This window comes from Dendropsophus ebraccatus, chromosome 2 (genome assembly GCF_027789765.1).
Source record: "Dendropsophus ebraccatus isolate aDenEbr1 chromosome 2, aDenEbr1.pat, whole genome shotgun sequence".
NCBI classification, from domain to species: domain Eukaryota; kingdom Metazoa; phylum Chordata; class Amphibia; order Anura; family Hylidae; genus Dendropsophus; species Dendropsophus ebraccatus.
In genome coordinates this window covers 156,507,059-156,528,639 of record NC_091455.1, presented here as the reverse complement: position 1 = coordinate 156,528,639, position 21,581 = coordinate 156,507,059, and the positions used below count along the sequence as shown (strand labels likewise).

Here is a 21,581-nt window from a genome sequence, read left to right as displayed (position 1 = left end):
CATTTAAAGTGGTGGACTCGGCACCTTTCCGTGAACTGATGTTGTGTGCGGAGCCACGGAGGAAGTTGCCGAGTCGACACTACTTTTCCAACACAGCTGTGCTGGCCATGTATAGGTATGTTCGCGAAAAGGTTGCTCACTCGCTGAGCCATTCAGTGAGCAGACATGTACATTTAACCACAGACATCTGGAGCTCTAATTACAGGCAAGGGAAGTATATGTCCATTACTGCTCAGTGGGTAAATGTAATATGGCCAGCGGACCCCCAGCAACTTGGACAGGGAAGGGCGATGACACCACCCCGTTGTCACAGCAGGGTTCCTGTGTCGTGGTCCTCCACCACCTCCTCCAGTAGGTCCAAAGCCTCCTCAACAGCCAGTGGTCCTCCCTTGTACTACTTGGGTGTAGCACGGAGGTGTCACGGAGCCTGCCTGGGGGAAAGGAGACACACACTGGAAGAGCTGCACTGCCTGCTCGAGACGGAAATCCTCTCGTGGCTGACTCCACGCCATCTGAAAGTTGGGACGTTGGTGAGTGACAATGGAAGCAACATTCTCTCTGCGCTGCGTCAAGGAGATATGTGGCAGATGTTTTAAACCTAATAGTTACACACTTTCTAAAGTCTACATCCCAGTTACAGACTGTGCTGTCAATGGCTCGAAAGCTGTGTAACCACTTCGGCCATTCAAGTCGCTCTCACAACATCCTCCTCGACCTGCAGCAGGGCAATGGTCTTCCCAACCATCGTCTCATTTGCGATGTAGCCACGTGGTGGAACTCCACCCTCCACATGCTTGACCGGCTCTATGAGCAGAGGAAGGCCTTGACAGATTTCCTCTTGATGCAGGCGGACACGGCGACCCCCGTGTGTAACCTGGAGCTCGGGCAGTGGCAGCTCATGCATGACACCTGCCGCTTGCTACGACCCTTTGAGAAGGTCACCTTTCTGGTCACAGGCAAGACACAGGACTAAGCGCCATCATACCCATGCTTCATGTACTGGAGCTGATGCTAATGCGACTCAGTGGCGAGGAGGAAGGCTTGGCGGAGGAGGAAGTGTGTCATCCGAGCGAGTTTTCAGCGCAGCAGGTCATATTGTCAGTCCCAGGAGAACCAGATTGTCCGGTGATAGTGTGGAACGTCTGACTTTCATCAAAATGAACGCCACATGGATAGATAAGGACTTTGTGACACCTGCTCCTGATACCACAGAGTAGGATTTGGTCCTGTTGTCACCAAGATGTAGGACCTTTTCTGCTTATATTATGGCCTATATGTGAACTCCACCTTACTGGTCATTCCACCATTCCTGCTGCTGCTGCCCTGTTACCTCTCGCCTGTCCATGGACCTCATTATTCTGCTTCCGCTGCTCATGTCACCCCAATACAACTGCTACTCCTGCCCTGGCCTCCATGTTGGCTTCTGTCCTGGCCTCCATGTTGGCTACTGCCGCTCCTGCCCTGGCCTCCATGTTGGCTACTGCTGGGCCTTCACTGGCATCCATGTTGGCTACTGCCGCTCCTGCCCTGGTCTCCATATTGGCTACTGCTGGGCCTTCACTGGCATCCATGTTGACTACTGTTGCTCCTGCCTAGCCTCCATGTTGACAACTGTTGATCCTGCCTGGCCTCCATGTTGACTAATGTTGCTCCTGCCTGGCCTCTATTTTGACTACTGTTGATCCTGCATGGCCTCCATGTTGGCTACTGCTGGGCCTTCACTGGCCTCCATATTGACTACTGTTGCTCCTGCCTGGCCTCCATTTTAACTACTGTTGATCCTGTCCGGCCTCCATGTTGGCTACTGCTGGGCCTTCACTGGCCTCCATGTTGACTAATGTTGCTCCTGCCTGGCCTCCATGTTGACTACTGTTTCTCCTGCCTGGCCTCTATTTTGACTACTGTTGATCCTGCCTGGCCTCCATGTTGGCTACTGTTGATCCTGCCTGGCCTCTATTTTAACTACTGTTGATCCTGCCTGGCCTCCATTTTGACTACTGTTGATCCTGCCTGGCCTCCATTTTGACTACTGTTGCTCCTGCCTGGCCTCCATGTTGACTACTGTTGATCCTGCCTGGCCTCTATTTTAACTACTGTTGATCCTGCCTGGCCTCCATGTTGACTACTGTTGATCCTGCCTGGGCTCCATGTTGACTACTGTTGCCCCTGCCTGGCCTCCATTTTAACTACTATTGATCCTGCCTGGCCTCCATGTTGACTACTGTTGATCCTGCCTGGCCTCCATGTTAACTACTGTTGATCCTGCCTGGCCTCCATTTTGACTACTGTTGATCCTGCCTGGCCTCCATGCTGACTACTGTTGCTCCTCCCTGGCCTCCATGTTGACTACTGCTGCTCCTTTACTGGCCTAAAATGACTATAGCTGGACCTCCACTGGCCTCCAATGACTACTGCTCCTCCTTCACTGCATTTGTGACCTTTTTCCTCCATAGACCCTGTAATGGTGAATTTCCTGCATAGACCCTGTAATGGTGAGTTTCCTGCATAGACCCTGTAATGGTACATTTCCTGCATAGACCCTGTAATGGGCAATATTGAAATCTAAAAAAAAAATTGACTTTGAGATATTGAAAAGATAATGATGTTACTGACATGTAGAGCCCTAAATTCAACAAAATACACTACCCCCGTATCATATAGATGCTTTAAACTATTAAATCCGAAGAAACCCGAAATTCGGTCAAACTTTTAAAAATCCGGAAGTCCGGTCGGAACGAACTTTTGAAAAGTTCTCTCATCTCTAATAGGCTCCCATAGTAACTGCACTGTTTGGTGTTATGTGCAGTAAAGCGAGTAGGAATGTGGGTTGCCCCCTGTATGTAGGATCCCCTGCTGTGCCCATATACTAATAATGCCCCCAAATGTGCCCCAGTGCAATATTTATGTCCCCAGATGTGCCCCTGTGCAATATTTATGCCCCCAAATGTGCCCCCATGCAATATTTATGCCCCCAAATGTGCCCCCATGCAATATTTATGCCCCCAGATGTGTCCCCATACAATAATAATGCCCCCAGATGTGCCCCCGTGCAATAATGCCTCCAAATGTGCCCCAATGAAACAATAATGTCCCCATACAATAATAATGCCCCCAGATGTGCCCCCGTGCAATAATGCCTCCAAATGTGCCCCAATGAAACAATAATGTCCCCATGCAATAATAATGCCCCCAGATGTGCCCCCATACAATAATAATGCCCCCAGATGTGCCCCCGTGCAATAATGCCTCCAAATGTGCCCCAATGAAACAATAATGTCCCCCATACAATAATAATGCCCCCAGATGTGCCCTCGTGCAATAATGCCTCCAAATGTGCCCCAATGAAACAATAATGTCCCCATGCAATAATAATGCCCCCAGATGTGCCCCCATACAATAATAATGCCCCCAGATGTGCCCCCATGCAATAATAATGTTCCCAGATGTGCCCCCATGAAATAATAATGCCCCCAGACGTGCCCCCATGAAATAATAATGTCCCCTGCTCTGTCCTACTCACCTAATCGGGGCTCTGTGGCTGCAGGGAGCAGCTCTTCCTTCCTCTTCGGGCTCTATCTTGCGAGCCGTGGAGACGGGACCTCTGGCAGGCGTGATGACACATGATCACATCATCATGCCTGCCGGAGAGGTCACGTCCCGGAGTCCCATAGGCTGCAGGTATGAAGTGTCGGCAGCCTATGAGATTGAATGTAGGAGCAGGATTCTGACAGGTCCAGCTACTACAATATGCTCACTTTAATGTTCTGCCCGCTCACAGTGCGGGCGGAACATCAAAGTGATCTGTTCATCCCTAGATGCTTCGCGGCCGCAGCTCCTAGAGATGCTGAAAGAGACAGTGCACATTTCTCACCCGATTGGGAAAAACTGCTGTAAGCAGTAAGCAGCCTTACTGTGTGATTTGCATCCTGCCCTGTCCTACTTGTTTGAGCCTCTGCATGCTTCCCAGCTTGCTCGTGATTATTGCTCTGTGTCTACTGTTCCTGGTTCCTGCTGCCTGTGATTTCAGCCTGTGTCTACTATCCTGGTTCCAGCTGTAAGTCCTGCTGTTTTCCTGCCTACCTGCGTACATGTCTCCAACTGCACCTCACCCGCCACCCCTTAAAATCCAAGCCAGGGTCACAGCAAGACCATCCCACCTTGCGGTGGGCACTGGTAAAACCAGGGGCCCCTTAGACTCCGCTCCCTGGTACGGCTTACGCCATCGCTAGTGGTGATACAAGAGTTCACCTCTTGACTCTCTGTGATACCAAACTGAAGATTACTGCATGATGGGCTGATGCAGAGATTTATCAAGGCCATTTATTACTCCTACTATTGATAAGGTGAGATTTGCTTTTTATCTGCCTCATTCCCAAGAGACTATCCCTGTCCAAATTAAGTAAGCTGAACGCTAGCGACGAGGACATGACACCAGGCAAAAAGACGGTATAACCTCCTCTCTCAGCTGAGTCAGGAGTGTGCACTCAAAGCTTTATTTGGTTTCACATGAAATATATAAACTTTCAATACAGGCAATTTAATTTCATGTCACAAGACACATACATATCACACTCTGATAGGTCAATCCATAGATGGTCAGCTGATTCCTAGCCTGCGCAGTCAAGCTGGCACAATGTGTTGTATATAGAGATGAGCGAACCTCGAGCATGCTCGAGTCGATCCGAACCCGAACTTTCGCATTTGGTTAGCGGTGGCTGCTGAACTTGGATAAAGCCCTAAGGCTATGTGGAAAACATGGATATAGTCATTGGCTGTATCCATGTTTTCCAGACAAACTTAGACCTTTTCCAAGTTCAGCAGCCCCAGCTAATCAAATGCCGATGGTAAACAACTAGAGATGAGCTAACCGGGTTTGGATTGACCCAAACCCGGTTAGCTCATCTCTAGTTGTTTACCATATATTGTTTATATAACAGTGTCTCTTTCTTGTTTCTGTGTTGTGGCTACGATGAAGGTTCATGGTGCTCTCCTCCTAGGCATGCTTCCAGCATTCCTTTCCTTCTTCCAGAAGCAGATACAAGGCTGAAGCCATGTTAAAGCCACTCTGTACCCACAATCTGACCCCCCCAAACCACTTGTACCTTCGGATAGCTGCTTTTAATCCAAGATCTGTCCTGGGGTCCGTTCGGCAGGGGATGCAGTTATTGTCATAAAAACAACTTTTAATCCTGCAGCGCTGTGTCGGGGCGGGGCTTACATTTGTGTATGCATTAGGCTGGCACACCCTCTCTGTCCTTCCTCCCCACCATCCTCATCATTAGGAATGCTCCAGGCAGATTGCTTCCTATTCCCCCCCTGTGTGCATAATAAACATGGGCTGGATCGTTAATACACCTGTGCAATGCTCAAACAGCAGTAAATGTTCCTGCATTATTCCTAATGATGAGTAGGGTGGGGAGGAAGGACGGAGAGGTGGTGCCAGCCTAATGCATATACAAATGTAAGCCCCGGACGTTAGACGCAGCGCTGCGGGATTAAGTTGTTGTTAGGAGAATAACTGCATCACCTGCCGAACGGACCCCAGGACGGACCCTTGGATTAAAAGCAGCTATCCGAAGGTACAAGTGGTTTGGGGGGGACAGATTGTGGGTACAGAGTCACTTTAAGGATTACAATGTTTTAACCCAAAGTAACATAACCTTTATGGCCACCTTTACACTATAACAGTCCCAGTTGGGATTTGGAACTTGTGTTAGTTGAACTCTGTTTGACCTCTGCGAGCCTTTATGGTCAGTTGACTTAAAGATTAGTGATGAGCGAGCATGCTCGTCCGAGCTTGGTACTCGATCGAGTATTACGGTACTTGATGGTGCTCGTTATTTGGACGAGCATCTTGCGATACTCAAGGATCTCATCATCCGTTTCCTGTAAGTTTGAGCGCTATTTCTCAGCCAATAAACATGCAGGAGACTCTTTGGTACATCCTGCGATCACGTGGGACCCATACATGTCGATAGCAGCGATTGGTTGGCCAGATCCGGCAGTACTTGCTTCAGACGTGTGCTGGAAGAGATCAGGGACAGAGTTGCTGCTGCTGAGTGAGAGAGCCAGTGTAGGATTTTGCGTTCCAGTAGGCAGGGTATACTAGCAATACAAACAAACAGCCCTTTTAAGGGCTTAAAAGCTTTTATTAATACTATTACTAGAGACTGCTGGCTGGGAGTTGCAGTGCTGCTACTGTGATTTAACCAGCACACTGTGGTGACCGGCTGCTGGCACAAAGGGGACATTAGGTGTTGCATGTTGGGGCTGGTGGTCCTGGTGTACTACACTGTATTGCTGGGATTTGTAGTGCATCCTGCATAGAACTTCACTGATCATTGTATAGGGGTGACAGAAAGTGTGTACAGTTGGTGCCCATACCAGTTTGCACCGTACAGCCCCACCAAACCATTGGTTACTACAACTATTTTTTCCAGATATCTGTATTTCATATGCAAGCCCTATCGGCTGGTAGAGACAGAGGCTTTTAGAAACCTCATGGCGGTGGCTGTCCCTCGGTACTCTGTCCCTAGCCGCCACTACTTTTCATGGTGTGCTGTCCCAGCCCTACACCAGCACGTGTCGGATAACATCATCCGTGCCCTGACCAACACGGTCAGCAACAAGGTCCACCTAACCACGGACACGTGGACAAGTGCTGGCGGGCAGGGACACTATATCTCCCTTACGGCACATTGGGTCAACTTGGTGGAGGCTGGGACAGAGTCTGACCCTGGTTCCGCTCATGTGCTGCCCACCCCGAGGATTGTGGGGCCTACCTCGGTTGCAGTCTCTCACAAGTTGTACACCTCTTTCTCCTCCTCTTCTTCCCTCCACAAGCACGTCGCCGCCATCTTGTAGCATCAGCAGTGCGGTGGGTAAGCGCCAACAGGCGGTGTTGAAACTGCTGAGCTTAGGCGACAAGAGGCACACGGGCCAGGAGCTGTTGCAGGGCATCACGGCGCAGTCAGATTTTTGGCTGGCTCCACAGAGCCTCAAACCAGGCATGGTTGTGTGTGACAACGGGCGAAACCTGGTGGGGGCAATGCAACTCGGCAGCCTGACACATGTACCATGCCTGGTTCACGTGTTCAACCTAGTGGTGCAGCGGTTTCTTAAGACCTACCTCAATCGGGCTGACTTGCTCACCAAGGTGTGGCGCATCTGTGCGCATTTCCGCAAGTCAACCACGGATGCTGCCACTATTAGGGCAGTGCAAAGGCGCTTGCAACTGCCGGCTCACAGACTGCTGTGCGACGTGCCCACAAGGTGGAATTCCACCTTCCAGATGGTAGCCAGGGTTTACCAGCAACGCAGAGCCATTGTGGAATGCCAGATGTCAACCTCGGTGCGAAGCGGTAGTCAGGTCAGTCAGCTACCTCAAATCTACAATGAGGAGTGGACGTGATGTCTGCTATCTGTTAGGTACTGGGCCTCTTTGAGGAGTCAACACAGATGGTCAGCAGAGATGACGCCATCATCAGCCTCACCATCCCGCTGCTTTGTCTGCTTAAAACCTCCCTGCTCAGCCTGAAGTCTGAGACTTTGCCTTTGTCTCAGGAGACGGGTGAAGAACAACCACCGCTAGATAGCCAGACCACCCTGACGTCAGTTTCTCAACACCGAGTAGAGGATGAGGAGGATGAAGAAGAGGAGGAAGAGGAGCAGACTGGTGCCGCCACTGAAGAGGGTACCCATGCTCAATCCTTACTTGTTGAGCGTGTATGGCCTAAAGAGGGTGAATTGGTGGAGGAGGAGGAAATTAAGGCTAGTCAGGAGAGGGAGTTCTTGAGTGTTAGGACCCTGGCACACATGGCTGACTTTATGTTAGGCTGTCTTTCCCGTGACCCTCGGGTTAAATTTTTTTTTAACAACACAGATTACTGGGTGTTCACCCTCCTGGACCCTTGGTACAAACAGAACTTTCCCACTCTCATTCTTGCCGAGGATTGCTGTATGAGAGTGAATCAATATCAACAGGCCCTGGTGCAGAAGCTGAAAATGTACTTCCCATCTGACACCACTAGCGCCAGAGGACGTAGATCTGTGGGCCAAAGAGCGGGGGAGAGGAGCGGTGGAGCAGGCAGCTTGTCAAGGCAGGGAAACACTCTCCAAGGCCTTTGACAGTTTCATGGCACCCCAGCAAGACTATGTCAACCGTCCCCAGTCTAGACAGAGTAGGGGGGAAGCCTTCAGGAAGATGGTGAGGGAGTACCTTGCTGACCATACCACCGTCGTTACCGATCACTCTGCTACCTATAACTACTGGGTTTCAAAGCTGGATACATGGCCCCAACTTTACGCCTTGGAGGTGCTGGCCTGCCCTGCCGCTAGCGTGTTGTCAGAGCGGGTCTTCAGTGCAGCTGGTGCCATCATCACTGATAAGCGCACCCGCCTGTCCACTGACAGCGCTGACAGGCTGACGTTTATAAAAATGAACAAAGCCTGGATTTCACCTGAATTCAACTGTCCACCCGGGGAAAGCAGCTGAACATGAAGATTATTGGTATCTCCTCTACTCCTCCTCCTCTTCCTACAATTCTCAGCCAACTGCCAAGTCTTCTTCCGCCATGCAGGGTCTGGCCTGATTATTGGGAGGCTCAATTGCTTCCTCACTCCTAATGGTTCCCTGTGTCCTCACTGCCATGCTCTGACTACGTCTGCGGAGGAGCGGGACTGGTTGCCGGGGGCCCGCCGATCGCGCCCCCGCCAACCAGCCAGCTGTTTTTTTTTTTTGTGTAGCCATGGCCGGGGCCTCACCACCCCTGGTCGAGAGGCATCAAGTGTACCCTTGATGATGAGTGTTGACTGACAACTGGCCTCGCTCATCACTATTAAAGATCTTTTTTCTGAAACTCTGCTTCGTGGCGATTTTTACCTCTTCAGGATTGGGTGCTGGTGTGAATTTTTAACCAAAGGTTCCATGTTTCATTTAACACAGGTCAACAGATTGAGTTGCCTGTGTTATTGCTAAAACCCATCAATGAGGAAGAGTTGAGGGTAAAGCCAAATCTGCAAATCTTCAAAGTCTACTCTAAATGGGTAATAAAGACCATCTCAGTATTCTGTCAGGAAGCCAGATTCAAAGTACCTCAGTAAATCAGAGCACACGAATTCTGTACTCATTGACAAGATCTGCTTCTTGGTTATAGACTGGACATTAGGTCATATGACCAATTGACCTTTGGTAAAGCGGTGGTTATGGCAAATAAGTAACATCCCCACCTTTATGTGTCTTGCTACATTCCCTTTCGTGCTGCTAAGTAGGACATAAGGGAAGGTGTTTTATTTACTTAAAGCGGCACTCTCAGCAGGTTCTGCCGAGAGAACCTGCTGATATGCTGCAGTAGCCCTTTACTTCATAAGTTGATCACCTTTAGAACCGCTCCTGTTTACCTCTTCAATCATCTTAACCCCTTAAGGACAGAGCCAACTTGCATTTTTGCACTTCCGTTTTTTTCCTCCTTGTGCTTAAAGGGGTACTCCAGTTGGCGGGCACTTTTTTACTGGGACCAGGGAGGAGGTGGCTGAGGAAAAAGACATCCACTCACCTCCCCGATTCCAGCGGCGGGTCCCGCATTGCAGCACTCCGGTGCCCAGTCACGTGACGACTCAGGTCCGCTCAGCCACTCAGTGAAGGAGGCGGAATCTGAGCGGACTTGAAATGGATCCCGACGCCTTCACTGAGTGGCTGAGCAGACCTGAGACGTCACGTCTCGGGCCCGCGTCAGACACTCGGAAAAGTCCGGGAACCGGGCACCGGAGCGCCGCGATGCGGGACCTGCCGCTGGAACCGGGGAGGTGAGTGGACATCTTTTTCCTCGGCCACCTCCTCCCCGTTCCCAGTAAAAAAGTGCCCCCCACTGGAGTACCCCTTTAAAAGGCCATATCACTTGCATTTTTTCACCTAGAGACCCATATGAGCCCTTATTTTTTGTGCCACTAATTGTATTTGCAATGATAGACTGAATTGTTTCATAAAGTACGCTGCAAAACCAAAAAAAATTTCAATGTGTGGTGAAATTACATAGTTACATAGTTAAATAGTTAATTCGGTTGAAAAAAGACACATGTCTATCAAGTTCAACCAAGGAGGGGATGGATACAGGGAAAAAAAAACCTACGCATTTTGTTTATTTGGGGGGTATGTGTTTTTGCGCTATTCGCCCTGGGGTAAAACTGACTTGTTATATATGTTCCTCAAGTAGTTACGATTAAAAGAATATGTAACATGTATAACTTTATATTATGAGATGGCTTGTAAAAAATTCAAACCATTGTTAACAAATATATGTTATTTAAAATCGCTCCATTCCCAGGCTTATAGCGCTTTTATCCATTGGTCTATGGGGCTGTGTAAGGTGTAATTTTTTTGCGCAATGATGTTTTTTTTCTATCGGGTTACTTGATTGCGCATATGCAACTCTTTGACTCTTTGATCACTTTTTATTACAATTTTCCTGGATTTGATGTGACCAAAAATTGAGCAAATATGCACTTTGGGCTTTTTTTGCGCTTTACTTTTTTACTTTTTATGCTGTTTACTATGCGACATCAGGAATGTGATAAATTAATAGTTCGATTACGCACGAGGCGATACCAAACATGTTTGTTTATTTATTTTTATTTATAACATGGGAAAAGGGGGGTGATTCAAACTTTTATTAGGGGAGGTTCTTCTAGTATAAGCACTCTGATCTCTCATTGATCAATGCTGTATATAGTAATACAGCATAGATCAATGAAATAGGCACTCGAATGCTTTCGGCTGCTGCAGCCGGAATCAACCGAGTGCCGAGCCGTGATAACTTTATTAAAGGACACGGCGATCGGACCGTGCCCACTAATAGCCGCGGTCCCGGGCTACATGCCGCACCCGGGACCCCGGCGGTTCAGAGCAGGGTTACTGCGCGGTCCCCTCTGAACTGCCCGAGGCGGCTACAGGATGTAAATATATGCTTTGTGTTGTTAAGGGGTTAAAATCGATAATTGCCCCTATGCAAATTCATGGCTGAGGAGCATTTGGGGCGTCGCCTTTCTCTGGGAGCACCTGTGTGCCGCCCAGTCTGCTCCCATCTGTCTCGCCCCCCCCTCCTCCTGCACCCCCTCCCCTCCCATCCAGCTCTCTCATGCAGCCTCCTCCCATCCCGCCTATCTCACCCAGCCCGCCCCACACAGTTCGGCCCACTATGCATATTCATATATGCATAGTGGCCTCTTCCCAGCACATCTGTTAGGAAGCTGTCCCGTCAGCCGAATCGCACATGTGCGGGAAGCAGGCCGTCGGCCAATGGGACAGCTTCCTGGCAGATGCGCTGGGTAGAGGCCACTATGCATAGTGGGCCGAACTGGGGCGAGATGGGCGGGACAGGAGGCGGCTGCATGAGGGAGCTGGACGGGAGGGGGCGCTGAAGGAGGGGGGGCGGGACAGATGGGAGCAGACTGGGAAGCACACAGCGATGCTCTTGGAGAAAGGCGATGCCCCAAATGCTCCTCAGCCATGAATTTGCATAGGGGCAATTATCGATTTTAAGATAATTGAAGAGGCGAACAGGAGCAGTCCTAAAGGCAATCAACTTATGAGGTAAAGGGCTACTGTGGCATATCAGCAGGTTCTTTCGGCAGAACATGCTGATAGTGCCGCTTTAACATAATTTCTCTTTCCTGTAGGACAAAGCAGCAGCACAGACTACCTTCTCAATTTTTTTCTTGTTATATATTGTTGTTAGAATTACACAAGAAGCCAAGGGTAGGCGAGTCAATTAAGTCTTTAATTGTTTTAACCATCTGTCCTATCATTGCAGGAAGATAGAATCTCCCCATTTGTGCTGCTGCTTTGGACTACAAGAAAGAAAATTTACGTAAAAATGTAAGTAAAAATTAGACTATATTCTCCTTCTCTCTTTTACATCTACCCCTTTCCCCATTTTATTCTCATCATTTGGTAATCCATTAGTAATCCAAGGCTGTCTTTTATGCTGCACTCTGCTTCATTTTATGACCTGTGTCATTTTTTGCGCAATGATCTCTAGTTTTTATTAATATCATATTGGTGTAACAGAAAAAATTTGATTGCTTTTTATATATTTTTTGTGATATATATTTTTTTTTCGTTTATGCCGTTCACCATGTGGGAACAATAATGTTATATTTTAATAGATCGGACAATTCCGCACGCTACGATATGTAATATGTTATTTTTTTATTTTTAAATATTTTTATAATGGGCAAGGGGGTCTTTTAAACTTTTACAGTACTGTACTGTATGGTTGGTTTTGTTGGTTAGGAATAATCCCTTGCACCTGCCTACTCACTATAACACTTAAAAACACGTGCTTCTGCTATGCTTAACAAATTTTATTAACAAACTTAGAAAGTAATATAATTTTAATAAAGGGGTAGTTTGCAAAAAAAAAAAATTTCAAATCAACTAGTGCTAGAAAGTTGCTTCTATTATAAAATATCAAGTATTTGAATACTTATCAGCTGCTGTATGTCCTACAGGAAGTGGTGTATTCTTTCCAGTCTGACACAGTGCTCTCTTCTGCCACCTCTGTCCATGTCAGGAACTGTCCAGAGCAGTAGCAAATCCCCATAAAAAACTCTCCTGCTCTCCAGACTGGAAAGAATGCCACTTTCTGTAGGATATACAGCAGCTGATAAGTACTGGAAGACTTGACATTTTTTTTTTATAGATGTAAATTACAAATATCTGGCACTTTTCTTTCTAGAATACTGCTTTAAACACTAAACACCTTTGTATTTCTTGGAGATTTATTACACTAGATAGGATAAGCTACAAACCAACAATATTGTAAAAAAATACCATATTAAGATAAATTAAACAGCTAAAATATCAATAATAGTCAGAATATCTACTTACGTTCACTGGATGTAAAATCTTGCGATTCAAGAATGCCAGACTCTTGCAAAGATCTAATGCATGAATCAACCAGTTCTAGGCCAGTTGTTAATTCATCCTCTATATCTTTTTGACCATCTGTAAAATAAAAATTATGATGAAAACAACATTCTACCTTCACTCTTGCATTTTCACAGAAAGTAAGGGAATAAATAAAAACTGTTTAAAAGAAAAACTGTCCCTGTTGACCAAAGCAAAGCTTTCACTTGCTGTATATGGGATAAGTGGGTGGGGGGTGGGCCTGGCTCAGAAAAGACATGCTTCAGAGGAACTCCTGCAACTATTTCACTATAGTGAGTTATAGCTATAACTATAGTTATAATCCTATTTTTACCCTTCTGCAAAACTACCTACCCCTTTTACCCACAGCAAAACTCAGACCCGCATACACCTCCGCTACTTACCCTAAACACCTAGCTTCTTTGAGTCCCTTAGAATAAATATTAAAACCTAGACGTCTCTGGACGTAAATGTGGATGTCTGTCACCAGACGACCCTGGATGTACATTTACGTCCTGGGGGGGAGATTTATCAAACATGGTGTAAAGTAGAGCTGGCTCAGTTGCCCCTGGCAACCAATCAGATTCCACCTTTCATTTTCCAAAGAGTCTGTGAGTAATGAAAAGTGGAACGTCCTTTAACTAAAATCACTCCTAATGAGCACTTTCAGATAAATGCAGTGCTCTGGTTAATGGAGCAAGGAGCTAAAGCAGTGCTAATCAGTGCTGTCACACTCCACTCTGAAATGGAGCAGTGCCTGCGGGCAGGGCCGCCGATAGGGCAGTACAACTGGTACTGCCGTATGGGGCCCGGACCCTAAGAGACACGGTAGGGGGCCCGGCGGGCCCGCCGGACGCCGCCCCCCGACCGCTACGCTAGGGGGGCCCGCACGGCCCCCCTTGCCAACTGTTTTTGAGCATCCCGAAAAGCTGCGGCCGCGCAGCTTCTCGGGATGCACTGATCGCTTTAATGTTCCGCCCGCACAGCGGGCGGAACATTAAAGCGATCAGAATACAGGAGAAGGACCTGTCAGCGTCCTCATCCTGTATTCTCTCCCATAGGCTGCCGGCACTTCATACCAGCAGCCTATGGGAGGCCGGGCCATGGTCATGTGCCCCTCCGGCAGGCGTGATGATGTGACGTCATCACGTCTGCCGGAAGTCCCGTCCCTGCGGCTCGCAAGATGGAGCCCGAAGAGGAGGAGGAAGAGTTGCTGCCTGCACAGCGCGGATTAGGTGAGTAGGATGTTTGTTTTTTTTAGGGGCACCTCTGGGGGCATTATTAGTGTATGGGGGCACCTCTGGGGACATTATTAGTGTATGGGGGCACCTCTGGGGGCATTATTGGTCTACGGGGGCACCTCTGGGGGCATTATTAGTATATGGGGGCACCTCTGGGGGCATTATTAGTGTATGGGGGCACCTCTGGGGGCATTATTGGTCTACAGGGGCACCTCTGGGGACATTATTAGTGTATGGGGGCACCTCTGGGGGCATTATTAGTATATGGGGGCACCTCTGGGGGCATTATTAGTATATGGGGGCACCTCTGGGGGCATTATTAGTGTATGGGGGCACCTCTGGGGGCATTATTGGTCTACAGGGGCACCTCTGGGGACATTATTAGTGTATGGGGGCACCTCTGGGGGCATTATTGGTGTATGGGGGCACCTCTGGGGGCATTATTAGTATATGGGGGCACCTCTGGGGGCATTATTGGTATATGGGGGCACCTCTGGGGGCATTATTGGTGTATGGGGGCACCTCTGGGGGCATTATTAGTATATGGGGGCACCTCTGGGGGCATTATTGGTATATGGGGGCACCTCTGGGGGCATTATTGGTGTATGGGGGCACCTCTGGGGGCATTATTAGTATATGGGGGCACCTCTGGGGGCATTATTGGTATATGGGGGCACCTCTGGGGGCATTATTGGTGTATGGGGGCACCTCTGGGGGCATTATTAGTATATGGGGGGCACCTCTGGGGGCATTATTGGTGTATGGGGGCACCTCTGGGGGCATTATTAGTATATGGGGGCACCTCTGGGGGCATTATTGGTATATGGGGGCACCTCTGGGGGCATTATTGGTGTATGGGGGCACCTCTGGGGGCATTATTGGTGTATGGGGGCACCTCTGGGGGCATTATTAGTGTATGGGGGCACCTCTGGGGGCATTATTAGTATATGGGGGCACCTCTGGGGGCATTATTAGTGTATGGGCGCACCTCTGGGGGCATTATTAGTGTATGGGCGCACCTCTGGGGGCATTATTAGCTCATGGGGGAACCTCTGGGGGCATTATTAGTATATGGGGGGCACCTCTGGGGGCATTATTAGTTCATGGGGGCACCTCTGGGGGCATTATTAGTTCATGGGGGCACCTTTGGGGGCATTATTAGTATATGGGGGCACCTTTGGGGGCATTATTAGTATATGGGGGCACCTCTGGGGGCATTATTAGTATATGGGGGCACCTCTGGGGGCATTATTAGTATATGGGGGCACCTCTGGGGGCATTATTAGTATATGGGGCCACCTCTGGGGGCATTATTAGTATATAGGGGCCACCTCTGGGGGCATTATTAGTATATGGGGCCACCTCTGGGGGCATTATTAGTATATGGGGCCACCTCTGGGGGCATTATTAGTATATGGGGGCACCTCTGGGGGCATTATTAGTGCATGGGGGTACCTCTGGGGGCATTATTAGCTCATGGGGGCACAGCTGGGAATCCTACATACTGGGGGCATCCCACACAGCGCAGTTACTATGGGAGCCTACAGGGGGGAGAAAGGAAAGGAAGTTGCTAGAAATGTGCGGAGCCTAAATTGTTTGTCTCGCAGGTTCTAAGGGGATGAAACGTATCTGGAAGGAATCATCATGGAGGTCTGGGCCGGATGGAGAGGAAAAGGGAAAGTGACGCCTCAGATCAAAGAAGACGTCACCTGTGAGTCCCTGTATGACACTTTTCTTATTTTGTAGAACATCATTTAGTAGGGGTGCCCCGAGGTGACAGCTACTACATTATCTGTACTCAGAGATATCACTGTGTTATCTGTTGTGTTACATAGGACTGCAGGTGACTACTACATTATCTGTACTCAGAGATATCACTGTGTTATCTGTAGTGTTACATAGGACTGCAGGTGACAGCTACTACATTATCTGTACTCAAGAGATATCACTGTGTTATCTGTGGTGTTACATAGGACTGCAGGTGACTACTACATTATCTGTACTCAGAGATATCACTGTGTTATCTGTGGTGTTACATAGGACTGCAGGTGACATCTACATTATCTGTACTCAGAGGGATATCACTGTGTTATCTGTGCTGTTACATAGGACTGCAGGTGACATCTACTACATGATCTATACTCAGAGGTATCACTGTGTTATCTGTGCTGTTACATAGGACTGCAGGTGAAATCTACTACATTATCTGTACTCAGAGATACCACTGTGTTATGTGGTGTTACATAGGACTGCAGGTGATATCAGGTGATTTCTCCAGGTTGCAGAAGTTCAAACTTCATCGTGCCCTGGTGTGCTGGTGTCTGTATGTCTGTATACATGTGTGCTGGTGTCTGTATGCATGTGTGCTGGTGTCTGTGTGTGAGATCAATTCTAGAGAACTGGCTCATATACCCCATTTTCCCCAGTGGCTTAAAATGTAACCTCTGTTATACAGTTATAGAATTGTAGAAATTAAATGTGAACAAGGTGCAATTCAAATAGACACTTGCTTGTATAGCTGCCTCTTGTGCTCTGTATGCAGTGCATTATATTCACCCTTGCAACGTACAATTTATAGCGTGTCTACAAGCCCAGCGGGGCTCATTATGATGGAGACTAAAACTTATACAAGAGTGGGGTAGGGGGTTCCCCTGTATTCAGAATGCTGTTGAGTGCTAGGCAATGCCCCGTCTGGGATTATTGAATTTCGAGGGTCTATGCAGAGCAGGATAAAGACACCTCTGCTGCACAAACAGGATCTCCTAGAAAGCGTTCTCACCGCCATGTATTCGCTATCAGTGGCTTGGGTGAGCTAAACTAGTCTGCCTGGGGGGCTGTGTGATTTGTATATGCTCACTAACATGGAACAGCCTCATTATATTAGCCTTATCAACATATTCTATGTTAGTGAGCATACCGGGGGGGGGGGGGGGGGGGGATATTGGTGAACATATACAAATCAAACAGCCCCCCAGACCCTCGAAATTCAATAATCCCAGACGGGGCATTGCCTAGTACTCAACAGCATTCTGAATACAGGGGAACCCCTACCCCACTCTTGTATAAGTTTTAGTCTCCATCATAATGAGCCCCGCTGGGCTTGTAGACACGCTATAAATTGTACGTTGCAAGGGTGAATATAATGCACTGCATACAGAGCACAAGAGGCAGCTATACAAGTAAGTGTCTATTTGAATTGCACCTTGTTCACATTTAATTTCTACAATTTTATAACGGTATAACAGAGGTTACATTTTAAGCCACTGGGGAAAATGGGGAATATGAGCCAGTTCTCTAGAATTGATCTGAACCAAATTATACCTCCCAGCAAGGCGTGGGGCAAACACACAATTTTTTTTTTTTATTAATGTGGGGGGGCCCAGACACTTTGGTTGTATGGGGCCCCGAAATTCCTGATGGCGGCCCTGCCTGCGGGCTTGAGAGGCTGCTCTCATCAGTGACATTACCAATGAGCCAGAGCTCCGTTTTACAGCAGAGAGAAGTAAGACACAGCAGGGGACTGAACAGAAGCCAGGTGAGTATGAGTGTTTTTTTTGTGTGCGCAATATCTTTTCTTCCTTTTTTTTAATTTAAAGGGGAACTCCAGATAAGGAAAACTTGTTTCTATTAAAAGTACAGTTATATAGATGTTTCTTTTTAATGTATTACCATATCTCTGCCACACTGGTAGTTGACTGACATCCAGGAATTGAAGAAAAATGGCCAGATGGTGAAGTGTGACTCCACGCCGGAGGTGGTTGGCCGAGATATAGCCGGACCTTGGAGTGTTACTTTGTGACACCAGTGCCGAGTAGGGACACAAGTGTGATGGCACGCCTGCTTTTATTTTACAAGGCCAGTTGTACCTTTTTTCCCTGTGGACAGTGTCCTACCGGGTTGCTATGGGGTCTCTTGGGTTAGTGTAATCACGGATGGCCAGAGTGGTGTAGTCACCCTCCCGGACTATCGGAACTGCCACTCACAGAAAGGGGAAATTTCCTAAGGTTAGGTGATGCACTGTGTCGGTGGAAGGCAAAAGATCACAGTCTCTTAACCTAAATAAGCTTGTATTACTAAGAAGATACGTGCTTGAGGCAAGGTTACACGATTATGAGGTTTCTCTTGATAAAGCACTTGGCAATACACTTGACAATAGTTCCAGACAAATACTTGACAATACAGCAACCAAATCTGTTGTAGGAGTGCAGTGTGGGATACAGTAGTGCCAAATGAGTAGTGTACTAAGTGATACAAAGAGGCAGAGTAGCAGAGAGGAGAATGTCATGAGAGTCTCAACCCAAGTAGTACTGTGCTCTGCCGGGATGTTGGAAGATGAGGTAGAATGCTAGAAGAAGAAGAAGAAGAAGAAGAGGAGAACACCTGACACCTGTGCCCATGTATTGACCTTTGATTCGTCTTCACACCACCTTATGCCCACTAGACTCGGCTGAACCTTCCTAGAGGGTGACACAGGCCCCAGACCTTGTTACCTGGGATAAGTGACACCTGCTGACACCTGTGTGGCGAGATATAGTTCCTAGGCTTATCGCAACTTTTCTCTCTCCGGATCAGATCCTAGCTCCTGTGGCTTTTGTGGATACTTTCCTGCTCTGTTACTTTCCTTGTGGGTTGAGGTTGTCTCTGACTTGTCCTCTTTTAAAGGGGTTTAGCACTGCAAAGTGTTGTGTAGCATCACTGAAGAAGGAGGTTTTAGAGGGGTACTGTCTTGCTTTCTACCCATACGAGGTTCTAGCTAAGACTGACCCAGGCAGGGGACCTGGCAGAGGGCCAGGGCCCAGATAGGACTAATGTGGAGAGCTATCTAGCTTGTGTCCTTCCTCCAATCTCCAACACGAAAAGCTCACACACTTCCTCCACCCATGTGACTTCCTATCTCCCAGCATCTAAGGTGTGTTGTGAGTGGGTGAAGAATGCAATAGAAGAAGTAAAGATAGAGCTGATAGGAGAGAAGAAGAACAGATTCCTACTGGTCTGCAGATTCATGTGACACATAAAGAAACAATAACCCTTCATACACTTCAGCTGTGCAGCTTCCAAATACAGTACAGACTTTTACGAAGGGTGTATATAGCAGTAACACCCGTGGTAGGACACCACACAGAGATTACATGCCTTTGTCTCACATTGTATGTGTTTGCTAAGCACAGGCTGATGGTGCAGACAGGGGGCAGGGTGTGATGTCACAGGAGGCTTGGCTGGATTCCCCAATTCCGAGAGTGATTCACCTTCGCTGACCAGCCTCTTTAGACTTAAGACCCTGTTCCACCAACAGATCTGACGACAGATTATCTGCCAAAGATTTGAAGCCAAACCCAGGAACAGACTATAAACAGAGAACAGGTCATAAAGGAAAGACTGTCGTCAGATCTGTTGGTGGAATAATGCCTTTAGTCTACACCTGAGCAGGCAAGGAATGACAGAAGCAGCTGCTGCGACTTCACTGACTGTGCAAAAGTCTGCAGTGAAATTAGAGTTATGATCACATGTTGGAGTTTCATTGCAGTACTGCAGCATCTGCACAAAAATGATGCAGTAACACAATTAAATGATGCTAAATGGCACAGCAGATCAGAGCCCGCACTGCCAATCCCACCTGGACAAAAAAAAAGGAGGCATAATACGTGCAAGAAGATGAAAAGGAAAAAAAAAATTAAATTCAAAAAGTTCTTTCCTATCCCAATATTGGAGTTATAGGTAGTAACAGTGTGCTGTGTGGTGTTACAGGTAGATAATACAGTGTGCTGTGTGGGATTACAGAAAGAGAATACAGCGTGCTGTGTGGTGTTACAGGTAGTAACTGAGTGCTGAGTGGGTGGGAACACAATGAAATGATAAAGTACTGAAATTAATTCAGTAACTGCAATGTGTAAACACAGCCTAGATGTTCTGCAACAGTTTAGGATTCGTAATGGGCAAGGTGGGGGGAGTGTAATGAACAGCTGAGGGAAAGCAATGCATTCTGGAACCTGTAGTACTGTGTACAACTGCTCAACCAAGAAGTACAGCCACAAAATACAGAACAAAAACCCTAAAGGAAATGTTTTTTTGGTAGTTAGAAAGGTAAGCAATGTTATTTTCTTCTGCAGCAGGTTTATTATTTTTTTCACCTCTACCTCTTACCATTTTTACTGCTAGGGCTTATTGCCTACAGGGGGATACCTACATATATGTGCTACTGGAAGATACTGTCCTCTGCTGGTGGGGTGGGGTGGTAACTAAAGTAGGATGTCAGTGGGGATACTACCTACAGGGGGCCTATATGCACATTGGGGCCTAATATTATATGGGGGCACTAAGTGATTCTAACTACTGTCCAGGAGCACAGAGAGGCCTATCTACTATATGGAGGCATAGATTTTACTTTTAACTAGATGAAGGCACAGTGGGGTCTAACTAGTACATAGGGGCACGAATGGGTCTGACTTCTATATGGATTCACAGAGATGCACCACAGGCAACTAATAAATGTAGGCAGAGTGACTTAACTACCATATGGCTGACTACTAACTGCTATTTGGCTGTACAGAGGGGTCCAACTACTGTATGGGAGCATAGACAGGAATATCTAATATATGGAGGCACAAAGGGGCCTAGTCACTATATTGGGGCTGCAAAGAGGGGTCTAACTACTTTATGGGGGCACACAGGTACTTAACTACCATTGGTATATGTGTGGGTCAGTTTATAGGGGATATTGGTCTTTGTATAGTGGATGTTATATAGTAATGGTTGGGTTGTATTCAGGGGAAGATTAAATCTACCAACGGCCCCATGCTTTCCATCCAACCTGTGCCCTCTACCCTAGTGCACAGACCCTAGAGTGATGAGCTCGCATGTTTCAGTGCACCTGCACCATCTCACTAGCAATGGTGCATGCACTAGATTTGTACATTGAAAGGGGAAATATTCCAGGAAGGAAATAGTGTCACCATAAATATTACCACAATACTCTTACTGATCAAATCCAGTACAAGGGGCAAATGTTACCGCCACACCAGGGATGTCATTAAAGGCCCATAGGCCCTGGTACAAAATTTCAGTATGGGCACGGGCACCCCTGCTACCCCCAAAGCAGAACACACAGGAGAGTCGCAGGTTGGAAAGCTACAATCATTCTGTTTATCTATCTACATAGAAACTTTAAAGAAAGAGACAGATGAAATGGTCCCTTCGGTGACAGAGCCTCAGTTGGCCCCTCATCGATACACTATGCACAATCACTTGCAACACCACTAACATACTCAATAACACATTAGAGACACACTCACTGACTGTGACAGGCTGACACAGACGCACTCAGACACTGACACACAGCACTTACAGCTCAGACTTCTCCCTCTTCCTCTCTTTATTCAACTTCAGCAGCCACCGCTAATCAAATGCCGAACGTTCGG

General features: G+C 47.6%; 1 protein-coding gene across 1 annotated transcript in view; it reads right to left on the bottom strand.

The window, feature by feature from the left end:
• The window catches only part of CTNND2 (catenin delta 2), an 891,951-nt gene that overhangs the window by 476,971 nt on the left and 393,399 nt on the right, over nucleotides 1–21,581 (bottom strand). Inside the window, exon 5 of the mRNA XM_069958560.1 lies at nucleotides 12,887–13,003. Within this exon, the coding sequence (XP_069814661.1) occupies nucleotides 12,887–13,003 (117 nt within the window). The remainder of the gene's footprint in view (nucleotides 1–12,886; nucleotides 13,004–21,581) is intronic.